Here is a 14,491-nt window from a genome sequence, read left to right as displayed (position 1 = left end):
CACACAGAACACCATAACAACTACCTGGCAAACACACAGAACACCATAGCAACTGCCAACCACACAGAACACCATAGCAACTACCTGCCAACAACACAGAACACCATAGCAACTACCTGGCAAACACAAAGAACACCCTAGCAACTACCTGGCAAACACACAGAACACCATAGCAACTGCCAACCACACAGAACACCATAGCAACTACCTGCCAACAACACAGAACACCATAGCAACTACCTGGCAATCACACAGAACACCATAGCAACTACCTGGCAAACACACAGAACACCATACCAATTACCTGCCAACCACACAGAACACCATAGCAACTACCTGCCAACCACACAGAACACCATAGCAACTACATGCCAACCACACAGAACACCATAGCAACTACCTGCCAACCACACAGAACACCCTAGCAACTACCTGGCAACCATACAGAACAGCCTGGCAACTGTATAGCAACACCTCCTCATGGCAGGATTGCGGTGAATATCTCCATTCACATTGTATAATACAGTCATGTTGTTGGACGTTACACTGACAACTGTTTGTAGTTGGACTCGTACAACGAAACGTTAAAAGAAACCCTGAGTGTCACATGACCTGCAGCTCAGGTGCGCGATCGGTCAGTTTGGTTCCACCTGAGCTGGTAAAACCACCTTCACTTCAGCGCTCCACAGGCATGTGATTGAGATCAACTCTGTTGTTGCTCGGCTGAGACAGGAATGTGTGTGTGTGAAGCGGGTCGCACCTGACCTCCACGCATGAGCTCAAACGCAGCTCTATTGTTCTGTTCAAACGGCCTTCAGACGGCAATCTCTTGACACAACAGAGGAAAGCCGTGAGAGGCGGATACAGATGGACTCAGCCAGTGTGATTAGGAGTTGTTCTGGTTAACTGAATGGAGACGCTAACATCAGATTGATGTCTCCGGCCACAATAGCACTCATGTTTCGGAAATATGTGCTTTAGGACGGACCAACGGAGGCCAGACGGTCACAAAGACGGAGAACATGAGCGAGAGCCAGTCCAAAACCACTGCACTTACACCAGTCAAGAGGTATTCAACTCCTTCATTAAGCCATCCAGAGACTGTTTTATTGTTCTTAAACCACGCACAAACAATGACTTTCTTCCTCAAAACACTCTGAAATGAGCTCTCAATTGTTTCTCATAGGCTGCATTTACACTGCAGGCCTTGATGCACAATTTAGATTTTTTTGATGACCAGCTTACATCTTTTAAAAGTGACCCATATCCGATATTTGCATTCACTATACACTTGCCGAAACAACCAAATGTAGACGTACTGACCCGAAAAATCTTGAAATGATAATACAAGCTTCTGTTTTCCTGCTTCTAAGGCCCTGTTTACAGCTGGTATTAAGATGTTTTGGTGGATCGGATCACAAGTGGACGACTCTACAGGTGTAAATGGGGTCTAAAACGCTTTGAGCTTGTCCACTTTCTGCCACTTCCAGAGGTAGTGAAAACACATTAGACCGGATTGCTTTCGTAGTGTAAACGCTCATGTGGTCGAGTGTGTTCAAACAGCCACTAAACACCGTCTTCTCTCCGTCTACTGTCCTCATGAGGGAACATTATGGGATGAGCTCTAGCCAGACGGGGTTTAAACTTTATCGGCTGGAGACTCAAGTTTGGTTTGAAGAGGAAAAACATACCAAGCACAACGTTCTCTCCATTCCTGATTTCTAACACACACTCACAGTGTTCGGCTGGTCTCGCGGCTCAGAGCAGAAACTAAAACTGATTCTCCGTTTGTTTTTACTGTCGTCTCCAGTTCATATGTAAATTGCGTGAGCTTATTTTGTCCATTAGATTGAAAGATCTGAAAAAGTCCAGTCATTTACCCATCAATAGACCCTCCCCTCGAAGAAATCAGGACAGAAGTGCTTGAAAGTGGACAGAAGAGACGGATTAAAACACCAGGTGTAAACGGGAATGTTTTTCCCTCGTCTTCTTGTGATCCAATCGACCAAAACACATCTCAATACCAGGAGTAAACAGGGCCTAAGATCTCATTTTAGAGTGTTTTTCCTACAGGATTCTGTGAAATAGTAAAACATTTTTTTTGCAAACTATCACGTCAACATTCAGCATCGTGTTTCATTGTATTTTCCCAAAGTCCCAATGCAAAGACAGACAGCACTTCAGACCAGCAGAACAAGCCCAGTGCACCATGGGAGGAAGACGCCCCACAGAGGTACCGTGCTGATCATGATTATGTGTTCAAAAGTTAACAATATATCAGGTTTATTTACCATGGTACTTTTGCATTCATATTCCAAAAAAAAATTTAGGTTTATTTGTATACTATTATAGTAGTTATTCATATTTTGAGTGAGCATATTTAAAAAAAATTAATCTACTTTTAGTTTAAGTTTGAGTAATTTTATGTGCTTTTGTTATTTTTATAACATTAAAATGTATATTCTATTTAGCTTTAATGTATTTAATTTAAATTTTAGTTTTAGTCATTTTAGTTTCAATTTAAACATATTTCAGTTATTTGCCAAGGCAACATTTCTAAGTTTTTCATCTAATATTTATATTTTATTTTATTCCAATCCAAATTTTTTTCAGTTACAGAAAACATTTTTTGAATAGTTTTAGTTAACATCTGTGTTATTTTTCATGTTAATTTTGTTGTTTTTGTTTGTTAATAATTCGTTATGTGCTTATGTCATTTTATTATCATTATTATTATTATTATTATTATTTTTTAATATTGCCATTTAGGTTCATTTAGTTTTATTTCAGTCTTAGTTTTAGTTTCCAGTTAATAATTGTAGTGCTTCAACATACACTTCTTTCAGTTTATTGCCAAGGCAACATTTAAAATTTTCAAGTTTTTCAACTAATATTTATATTTCAGCTATATTTTAATGAACAGAAATGTTTTAAATAGTTTTAGTAAATGATGATAACACTGATTCATATTCCTGAACTGTGATATTTGATGGTATTCCATGCACACATAAACATACTAATGCCACTGTAGTGTTTGCTTCTGTTTTCTGTGCATTCTTGTCCCCTCTAATCTGTCCTGTCTTTGTTTTTCCTCAGCGGACTGTACAACTCGGCCAGTGAGCGGAACAAATCTCCCAAATTCCCAAAAGCTCACAGACGTTCACCCTCAGGGGGCAGCGAGAACGAGACGTCTCACTCGGCCCGCCGCAGGTGTGCGCTCGTGTGCTCAAGGGTGCACCATTGTGTTCACATGCATTTCCTTTCTGCATTAACACTCATTTATGACCTTAGCTGTGTTCGAAATCTCCCCCTATACCCTCATTCACTAATCCCTACATTACTCCACTAATATAGTCCACTTGAAGGAGTGAATGAAAACGAGTGAGTGAATTCAGACACTGAGTTGAAGGAAGGGCTGCCGCTTTTGTGTAGTTTGTGCTGTTTAATAATCATTTGAAACTTAGCAAACACTCTGGCATGGAAACTAGCATGTATAAACCTTAATTAAAGGTGCTCTATGTAACTTTTAGCGGCCTCTAGTGGTGATGTTTCAGATTGCAACCAAATTTTACAAGCGCGCTCGTGCTCGAACTCATAGACAATACCGTCTATTACGCGAATATCTCGGCAAATACTAGACGGATTCGGCGAGCACCGAGCTCGTTGGGACCATCTAGTCGAGCTGAAAAGAACCATATAAGTTCCATAGTTTTTGGTGGTGTTTTCGCAGAGATATTAGCAGAAAACCATCGGGCGCGCTGCAAAATTGCGGACGCCGGTGACGTCACGATCTCAGAAGAAAATCGCTCGTATCTCTGGAACACAAAGACCCAGAGAGCTCAAATTCGGGGGAGGAGGTCCCAGGGGAACCCTTGCCCGAACGCTAGAGTGGCGGGCCTCGGGGATGCCCCCTACCGGATCGCCGTTCGCTGGGACCCCCATTTTCGAACGGCTATAACTCGGGGAGCCGGGCGAGTTGGACCTCGGGGGTGGGCTCGTTCGAAAGGCCCCGTCCAGCACTACGAACGATTAGTCTTGGGAATATTGATCAAAGATTGACCGAGATATAAGCCGAAAAACGTGCGCCTTTAACCGGACGTAACTCCCTGACCGTCTACAATAGACTGTATATAAGGAGAGAGGCTCGGGAGCGCGCATGCACGTCACATCCGTTGGATTTCGCGGTAAATCCGACCCGGAGACTTCACATAGAAATAGGAATACTGGCCTTCAGAGGTAATAGCAAAACCCGACAAGTGGATCATTTTAATGTGTGATTACAACCCCTTCACACACAGGCAATAAAAAAAGGATTCATTTTAGTAGAAAAGTTACATAGAGCACCTTTAATAAGCAATAAAAAAGGAGTTTATACCTGTGTGATATTACACTGTAGCCACATTGGACCAGCGGTTTGGAAAATGGATGGATGATTCAGCCGCGGCGCCATCTACTGGCGAGACGCGGGAATTCATTTGGCACGCAACACTCACAGTGCATTATGGGTATTCTTAAGCCGTTGAATGTACACTCGTTATTGTGGTGCATTATGGGATTAAATGAGTGCACTCGATAACGTCCACTACCTCTACAAATCGTTGTCCTCTCAAATAGTGCCCTATTTATGGGTATAAGGGGCGATTTCGGACACAGCCCTCGAGTCTTAATGCAGTTTGAGGAAGCACCGAAGAGTCTTTTGAACATCAACACTGAGGCTGTGTCCGATGCCTTGTTATCAGGCTTGGCAGGCAGCGTTTTCACACGAAGGTTCCTCACTGTTTAATACGGTTTAATGATCTGCAGCACAATAGAGCGAGATTTGCTGAAAACCAAGCAAATCATTTAATTTCAACTATAGTAATTTCTCGCTAGAGATGACATCAGAAGTGGAAAATGTACATTTACACACAACTTTCAGATGCCATCGTTATTTTTTTAGCTCAACTGTCACAGAATAGAAAGCACAGGATTGTGGGATATCAATCAGATGAAGGTATCTCAGGAGACAGGAAGTTAAGCTAACGTTGGATTCGGACTTGCCTTGATGCCGTCCTCTCTTGGAAAGCATCCTCTGAAGGCAGCGTTTCACACACAGCACACACACACACTGACTCTGAATCCACATGCATTTGCTCCCTCTAGTGGGAATAAAATGGAACAAATGTTCTTTGCACTACGAAGCCAAACACAAAGAGTTGCATCTGAACAATTCCTCTAGTCCTTTTAATCATTGATAACACCCTGAATAAGTTACAAATGGCATCATGTAAACATGATTTGATATTTCTAGAATGATTCTTTTTCAGCTAAAGTCTCATTGTCTGGCAGTAAAGGTGCTGAAAGTTACTGTAGATCTGGGCATCAATAAGACATGCGAGGAACTGATGAAACAATGGCTGAGAAGAAATAAATACTGATAACTCCTCAAAGCACTGCAGGAGTTTGTGTCTGTCTGTCTGTCAGAGATGATAAAACGCTCAGTGTTTCTCTTTAAAGGGGTGGTTGATTATGATTTCACTTTTCTAACTGTAGTTAGTGTGTAATGTTGCTGTTTGAGCATAAACAACATCTGCAAAGTTATAGAGGGTTACAACGCTCAAAGTTCAATGCAAAGGGAGATATTTGCTTTTAAAGAAACGTTTTTTAAGGACTACAACAAACGGATGGTAGGGACTACACGACATTCCTCCCAGGTTAGTGACATCACGAACCCTAAAATTTGCATAAACCCCGCCCCCGGAACACGATTTAATAGATTATCAAGACAGAATATGCTAATCAATGACTAGAAGATAACTACACATAAGCTACATAAATTCATCAACTAACCATTTAGAAATGTCCTGTTGCTTTCTACATGTTGTCACTTCTTCCTCAGTGTCTGCATCATTGTCTGACTCCGGTTTAAACATAAAAGTTTTTGAAATTTTCAGTGCATGTCTGTGTGAGGTAAAAGGACACAAGCTCTTGAAGCTCCGCCCTCTGTGCCGGGAGCAGCAGCTCATTTGCATTTAAAGGGACAGACACAAAACGAGGCGTTTTTGCTCACCCTCAAAAAGTGACAACTTTAACATGCTATATAAACATATCTGTGGGGTATTTTGAGCTAAAACTTCACATACACTCTCTGGGGACATCAGAGATATATTTTACATCTTGTGAAAAGGGCATTATGCCACCCCTTTAAACGCGCTTCCTTGTGTTGTGTTTCTCCAGGAGAGGTCCAACCACGGACGACCCACAGGCCAACAAGCAACACAGGAGGAGGTTCACGTCTATTCACTCGCTCCTTTAGATTTCAACTGATTCACAACTAATATAATATTGCAAAAAGGAAACAATCTGTGTTTGGTGTCTCACGGCTCGTTGTTTTTCTAATATATTCTTTTCAAGACAGGTTTGTCACTGGCTGTTTCATTTTATTTATTTATTTACTGCATTTTCTGCACTGATTTTGAGGCAAAATCTGCCGAATGAATCGTGTTAAACAGCTGAGCGTGAATCACAGTTTTTGGGATCAGATTCACCAAAATGTTTAATAAATGACCATGCATGTAGATGGAGATGTCATTTTGTATTTTTAATTTTATAAAGAAGGGGTTCATACTCAGTTATTTTTAAGAACATCTAATTTGGAGTGCAGATGCCATTTTCATACCACTATTTCTTGTATTCACATGTTTCATTTTGTTTTTGCAAAACTGATGTTGATAAAACATTCTAGAACGATTCAGGGATGTGTGTCCCTCTTTCATTCTGTCCTGTCACCTTTTGACCCCTCTGATTTGCCCCATTAGATCACGTTCCCGTGGCAACACCAGCAGTGGCAGCGAATCCGAGAATTCCAACAGGGAACATCGTAAAAAAAGAAACCGGTTGGTGAATCCAGCTTTCGGGACAATAAAATTCAGAGGGCTGCTGTCCTGGTGCTCTCGTGAAATATATGCACAGTATAAATTATATAATTTATGGTTTTAATGGAAATTGGGAAAGTCTTTGGGAAAAGCAGGGCGTCGTTTCAATGCATTCACTAGTAAATCTCTCTAATAAATGTGTGTGTGCGCTGCAGGTCCCGTCAGGAGAACGAGATGGTGGATTCTGGTCCGCAGTGGGAGGTTGTGCTGCGCAGACAGAAAGAAAAAACCCCAAATGATCCCAACCATCGTCGCTCACGGCACCGCTCACGATCGTAAGCGGGAAATGACTAACCCTGTTAACCCCTGATCATTTATTTTCAACGGAAAGGCTATTGAATCTTTAGAAAAAAAAAAGATTGCATATGTTTTATTCGTCGACTATCATATTTGATACATCAGCCATTAATATGGTATGATATAGTGAGAATATGGAGGAAAAACTCCTCTATTTTTATTCAGAGGCCCAAACTGAGTAAGAATATGCAATTAGTTGCTGATATTAATATGGCTAAAAAAGTAAGATGATATTCTGATAGCTTGTAATGTAAATCAATGCGATCTTTATAACAGTATAGCCGATTACTTAAATAAATACATATCTACGTATATTTTCACTCTCAATCGTATATTTTTACTTTCAATCATATGTCTTGGAAAGATGATATTTAAATGCTCAGTTTTATGATCAACGCTCTGTATTTTCAAAATATATAATGTAATCCAGTGCAACTATTATATATTCAATGGAACTGATGGATCATATTTTATACTCGTGTGATTGTTCTGTAAAATGATGTATGGATAATCATGTTCAGTTGCTTCAGTCCAGTAGGTGTCCATATTGAAGATGGACATTTTTACAATTATACTAAAAGGCTTTTAGTTGCTAAAAAAAAAAAGGTATAAACTATCAATCAGATGACAGAAGGCATGTGTAGTAGATAGTGTGTTTAGCATAGTTTTTTCAGCAAAGTGTTGGTCATGTTGATTATTCAGAGGCCTTTGTGGCGGAGCTGAAACATTACAAAAACAAATTAAATCAAGTTTATCCCCGCCCATTTCCGTTGCTAAGTGGGGGGAAAAGGAAATGAGGTTATCACATAAAAGGAGGAATTTACACTGAAGAGGGGAAAACAGAGAAAGTGTTTAAAAAGACGTGAAGTTTGCGATTTATCGAGATGAGAACCGGAAAGCCTCAATAACAGTCTCAATAACAGTCAGACTTGTACATATCAAATATGATACAGTAGATTTATAGGGTTGAATAATTCAAAATCTATGATATGACCTACTGTATGTCTTATGCCAGTCTTTGAACTCTTTCTCTTGACGTAGACGAAGTCCTGACGTTCAAGCTAAAGAGCAGCTCTGGAAACACATCCAGTGAGTTTAACATCACTCTCGTCACTTATACTATTATTAATAAATCAATCTATGATAAAGCAAAAGATGAGTCGGTGATGATCATTTTATGTTTGTGTACAGGAAGGACCTGATCGATCCTTCCGGTCTCTCTGAGGAGCAACTGAAGGAAATCCCGTACAAGAAAGTGGAGTGAGTCGAATCAAACTGTCCTATGAAAACACGTGCTAACCTACAGTTGTCAGATTACATTGTCAGATTACATTTTTTTACTTGCATGAAACAAGTTAATTTAGATGTTACCACATAAACTATTTAGCATATCCGAAAAAACGTTGTATGTAGCTGTTAAAAATTCTATTCAATTCATATTTATTTGTATAGCGCTTTTCACAATACATATTATGAAAAGCAGCTTTACAGAAAACGCTTACGTCTACATTACAATTTAGAGTGAACAGTTATTAGAGGTGACTGTGTCCAAGTTATGGATTTAAAAAATGTGCATATACAAATCACACAGTCGGCTAATACTGTATTAATTTAAACAATGTATTAATTTAAGGCAGAAACAATGAGCTCATAGAAGTAATCAATACATGTTTGTTAACCAAGGATTAGGATATACAGAACATTTTTGCCTTGGTGAAAAAAAAAAAATTCCCTGCAAATGTAATTCCTGTGTAAATACATTTATTCCGCATCACATTCATATATTACTTAATTAAACCGCTGTGAAACGTGTCTTTTGACTTCAGATGCTCCATTCCTCTTTGCGATGAAAAGTTTATATATTTAATTTAATTGTGATTTAATTAAGATGAAAGAATGACTTTTCTAGAAATCAATGTTAAATTAAATAATATAAAAATATCAAAAATAATTTAGTTGCAGTATATTTGTGAAACCATTCAAGAGTGAATGGGAAACTATCATTATATATGGACTTTATGTCTTAAAAAAAAAAAAACATTAAACATCAAATATTTCTACAAATAAACCCCCAAATTGTTATAATTGATAACACGGTGGCAAACATGTATGCAAAGAATGTGTGTTGGACCGTTAAAGTGTGCATCTTCAGATGGTTCAGATCTCGTGTGAGTGACTGGTTGTCCCGCCCTCGCTAGTAAACACGCCATCAGAGAAGAGAAGAGATGTCGCTGAATAGAGAGATATTCTGAATAAAGATTACGAGGCACATGAATAAATAAATAAAAAGATGATGTCTGTCAGTGTGTAAAAATCCCCAGTGCATTACACTGATAATAAGTGTCCATAGAAAACATGCATTATTCCTGTCCCGGATGAGCTGCATGTAAACCGGATGTTTTGGGATATCAGTCTGATGAACGCTGAGTTTGCAGTAACCCGGAAAGTAAGCTTTTAAAGACTAGGGCCCATGGTACAACTGCATGTGTCTTGTTTCAGGACACAAGGTGACCCAATCAAGATCCGCCATTCACATTCTCCCAGGAGCTTCCGGCAGTTTCGACGCTCCCACTGTTCGGATGGCGAGAGGTCTGTGCTCTCCGAGGTCAAGTAAGTCCTGAGCGCTCAAAGGGATTTTGCATATCACACTCACTGTCACTGTTGTTCATTTTAAAGTATGATGTTCTTGATTTTGTTTTGGGCTCTACTAGAATAGGTTTTCATGCTTAAATGAATAGGTTTTCATGCTTAAATGTTCAAAAAAACACATTATTCTCCTCATATTCTCCATTGTTGCAGCTCGTCTCTTCCCAGTCTGTCAGTAACGCTCTGTTTAGTTCCTGTCTCTATGAAGCCCCTCCTTCTGAAAAGCACACTGTGCTCTGATTGGTCAGCTGGAGCAGTGTGTTGTGATTGGTCAATCGCTTTGAGTGTGTTTGGGAAATGTCCCGCCCCTTACCATAATTAGATCCAGGGTGGAAAAAACAGCAGCTGCATCCGAAATGGCATATAGTAGGTGAAAAATATTATATGTTAAGAGTAGTATGTCTGAAGTCACAGTACTCATAAAAGAGTAGGCAAAAAGTACCCGGGTGACCTACTACTTCCGGTGAGATTCTGAAGTGTGCATATGATGGACACTTTACCATCCCATGAGGCCACGGGAGAGGATTTGTGAAGTGACGTAAGTGACGCTGGTAGGTCACATGATAATGTGCGAATGTAGATGGCGTAGATGTACATGGCGAATGTAGAACCGGAATGTCCAGATTACATTCATACTACACACACTCATACTATATAGAACAAACTTTTTTAGCAGCCGCACAGTAAGTACTTATTAAAAATAAGTACCTACTCAAGAGAGTATGTGATTTTGGATACAACATGGCAACAATACACTACTAACTAACTCCACCAGGCCCAATATAGGCACAATATGTAGGTTTCCTTCGCCACAAGAGGGCGCAGTTTCCAACAATAACAGAGGCGTAGGTTGATGACGCAGTGATGAGCTGAATGATGGGACTTGCTGTCAAGCTGATGGATCTAATAATGTTTATGGATGAGTGCAAACATTCATGTTTTTTAACATTACAGTGGTATGAAGCAGGTCGCGATTGCTAATGAGACAGATATCACACGCGAGTCCCGCGGATATAAAGGAATAAGGACATTAAATTCTACTGAACTGCCCGCAAGTGCTGAATTACTCACACAGGTCAGTTTATTAGACGAATTAAACTTGTGAGGTAACGCAGCGCTGCTTCACTTGGTCTAACGTTACACTATCACACTAAACGGCATTTAAATGTGTGTTGAAAGTTATAATGTTATACTACGTGTTAGTTCGTTTGCTATACGAAACTAGCAGTGAGCTAGATCAACATTAGAATAACATACTGACCATATTCTAACATTTCATCATGTTGAGTTAACGTTATATAACATTGATTTGTTTTATGTACATTTGCTCACCTGTCTAATAAAGCTGTCAGGTCGTGACTCGTGAAGCTCTGTCAAGTCCAAGTTAGTCGCGGACGTGGAGCTCACGGCATCTCAAAAACGCCACGCTGATATTGATCCTCATTTTAGTTCTCCTTGTTTGTCCCAAAGTCTGCTTGATGGTCTATGTTTGAAAGAAACAAGAACTGCATGCCGCTAACGTTACGCACTACGCAGTTGTCCACGTCTGTCGCCATGGTTACATCATGGCTATGGCGGTATGAACGGAAACCGAGGATAGCGCGGATATTGCGTCATTGACAGGCGACATTTTTTCCGGGACGGCCACTTATTTAAAATTGGAATTTCTCTGAAATAAAAAATCTTTGGAGACTTTTGGGATATTGTAAGTACACAACTGCAGGAAATATATCACACTGTGCAAGTGATTTTTGGATATTTTATTACAAAATTCTTACATATTGTACCTTTAAATGAGGAATATTGTGACGTGTTCGTTCCCTGAAGAAACTCAAGACTACAGTGGAGGCGTTTCAGGGAGTTCAGAAACACTGACACTGATATAGAGAAGAACTCCCGCTGGAGGGACTTTGTGCTTTGTAACTTTGCTGAGCTTTTTCATGCTCAAACAGCAACATTACACACTAAAGAAAGATGAACATGTGAAAAAAGCATAATAGGCCCTTTTTAATGCTCTTATTGATCTCTGTAGCTCTCGGACTGATCTGGTTCCTCCTCTCCCTGTGACCCGCACCGCAGACGTGCCCGGCTCCAGCTCGACCCCTGCGCAGGTCAAACACACTCCTCCTTCACTGCAAACGCCTGCTGAATGATTTCACTCGTGCTCATTTAAATATTAACCTTTAGAGTCTGAGTCATAAAGACTATATAATATTCTGTCATTTCTGATGAGTTTCTTTGGGTTTTAAAAGACAATTAATTGCACTGACACTACAGTTCAACTAAATTTAAACTGAATTGAGCTGAATGATTTCTGAAGGATCATGTGACACTGAAGACTGGAGTAATGATGCTGAAAATTCAGCTTTGATCACAGGAATAAATGACATTTTACAATATATTACAACAGAAAACTATGGAAGCTTGTTGCCGCTACAGAATAATAATAAAAAAGCTAATTTCATCTTTTAATCTCACAATTCTGACTTTTTTTCTCACAATTGCGAGATTTAAACTCGCAATTTCATGTTATAAAGTCAGAATTGTGAGATATAAAGTCGCAATTACGAGAAAAGGTCAGACATGCAATTGTGAGTTTATATCTTGCAATTTTGACTTTATAACACGCAATTGTGAGTTTATATCTTGCAATTTTGACTTTATAACATGCAATTGTGAGTTTATATCTTGCAATTTTGACTTTATAACATGCAATTGTGAGTTTATATCTTGCAATTTTGACTTTATAACAAGCAATTGTGAGTTTATATCTTGCAATTTTGACTTTATAACACGCAATTGTGAGTTTATATCTTGCAATTTTGACTTTATAACATGCAATTGTGAGTTTATATCTTGCAATTTTGACTTTATAACAAGCAATTGTGAGTTTATATCTTGCAATTTTGACTTTATAACATGCAATTGTGAGTTTATATCTTGCAATTTTGACTTTATAACATGCAATTGTGAGTTTATATCTTGCAATTTTGACTTTATAACAAGCAATTGTGAGTTTATATCTTGCAATTTTGACTTTATAACAAGCAATTGTGAGTTTATATCTTGCAATTTTGACTTTATAACACGCAATTGTGAGTTTATATCTTGCAATTTTGACTTTATAACATGCAATTGTGAGTTTATATCTTGCAATTTTGACTTTATAACATGCAATTGTGAGTTTATATCTTGCAATTTTGACTTTATAACACGCAATTGTGAGTTTATATCTTGCAATTTTGACTTTATAACACGCAATTGTGAGTTTATATCTTGCAATTTTGACTTTATAACATGCAATTGTGAGTTTATATCTTGCAATTTTGACTTTATAACATGCAATTGTGAGTTTATATCTTGCAATTTTGACTTTATAACAAGCAATTGTGAGTTTATATCTTGCAATTTTGACTTTATAACACGCAATTGTGAGTTTATATCTTGCAATTTTGACTTTATAACATGCAATTGTGAGTTTATATCTTGCAATTTTGACTTTATAACACGCAATTGTGAGTTTATATCTTGCAATTTTGACTTTATAACACGCAATTGTGAGTTTATATCTTGCAATTTTGACTTTATAACACGCAATTGTGAGTTTATATCTTGCAATTTTGACTTTATAACACGCAATTGTGACTCTCGCAATTAAATAATTGTTTTTACTGTATTTTTGATCAAATAAATGATTATTTGGTGAGCAGAAGAGACTTGATCTTTCAAAAACATATGATCAGTGTCTGATGTTTCTCACTGTAATATGTGCCTGTTTTTGTGTTGTTCCTTTCAGAAGAAGAACGGCTCCAAAGACACTCTCTCAGAGAGCTCTGAACCGGACACTAAAAGCTCCGCCAAGGTGGTGAAGACCGTACACACATCTCGAGTCAAAGCCGAAACGTGAGTGCTTCTCACAGTCGAAGCGTCAGGGAAAGTCTGCATGAAACACTGAAGTGATCCAGATACACGGACACCCTCAATGAAAAATCATAAATCTGTTTAATTCTACAGTAAAACAGATGTCTTCACGTGGTCTAGAGTCTCCTGTGAAATTAGATTCATTTCCTACTGACAATCAAATGAAGGATGGTGGACCGTTGTATAGTTCACACGACTCAGTCTGATATTGTCGCAAACAATATCTTTTGAACACATTTTCGTACAGTATTAAACGTCTGTGAGCTAAATCAGCATGTGGGAATGGTGGTAAACATTGCTTTGTATTATTATTATTGTTGTTGTTCGTTGTGTCCTCAGATTTTAGAGTCAGCTCTGCTGTAGGAAATGTTGCTGCTGTATTTCTATTTTTGTTTTTGCACAATAACGTAGACTCGTTTCTGTTTAAAAAAATCACTGTAACTAAACTGGAAACTCAAATTCTTGTCAATAAAGACATTGCATTACATTCACACTGGGGTTATTTGACCTGCATGTTGAACACACTGCTAGTGGGAGGCAAACATATTAAACAGTAATGTACAGATACAGGCAATAATTTTATTGGGGAAATACAATATATGCACAAGACAATGGGCTCTTTGCAGTGACTGATTACATGTCATCTGGATTACATAATCAGATTCCAAGAAATGTACTTGTAATAAGATTATATTGCGTTTTAAAATACTCGT

The 14,491-nt window shown here is 38.7% G+C and overlaps 1 protein-coding gene across 2 annotated transcripts in view; it reads left to right on the top strand.

Moving 5' to 3' along the window:
- The window catches only part of epb41l4a (erythrocyte membrane protein band 4.1 like 4A), a 65,482-nt gene extending 51,220 nt beyond the window's left edge, over positions 1 to 14,262 (top strand). For both annotated transcript variants that reach the window (XM_056261571.1, XM_056261570.1), the window contains 11 exons: positions 982 to 1,069; positions 2,156 to 2,233; positions 3,097 to 3,210; positions 6,217 to 6,267; positions 6,798 to 6,875; positions 7,070 to 7,189; positions 8,253 to 8,300; positions 8,403 to 8,471; positions 9,711 to 9,821; positions 11,890 to 11,968; positions 13,654 to 14,262. In XM_056261571.1, the coding sequence (XP_056117546.1) occupies positions 982 to 1,069; positions 2,156 to 2,233; positions 3,097 to 3,210; positions 6,217 to 6,267; positions 6,798 to 6,875; positions 7,070 to 7,189; positions 8,253 to 8,300; positions 8,403 to 8,471; positions 9,711 to 9,821; positions 11,890 to 11,968; positions 13,654 to 13,764 (947 nt within the window). In that variant the 3' untranslated portion in view covers positions 13,765 to 14,262. The remainder of the gene's footprint in view (positions 1 to 981; positions 1,070 to 2,155; positions 2,234 to 3,096; positions 3,211 to 6,216; positions 6,268 to 6,797; positions 6,876 to 7,069; positions 7,190 to 8,252; positions 8,301 to 8,402; positions 8,472 to 9,710; positions 9,822 to 11,889; positions 11,969 to 13,653) is intronic.
- Positions 14,263 to 14,491: the final 229 nt, after the last annotated feature.

This window comes from Rhinichthys klamathensis, unplaced genomic scaffold (assembly GCF_029890125.1).
Source record: "Rhinichthys klamathensis goyatoka isolate OS25496 unplaced genomic scaffold, OSU_Roscu_1.1 h1tg000183l_1, whole genome shotgun sequence".
Lineage (NCBI taxonomy): Eukaryota > Metazoa > Chordata > Actinopteri > Cypriniformes > Leuciscidae > Rhinichthys > Rhinichthys klamathensis.
The sequence above is the reverse complement of the archived record's forward strand: the minus strand, read 5'-3'. Positions and strand labels throughout refer to the sequence as shown.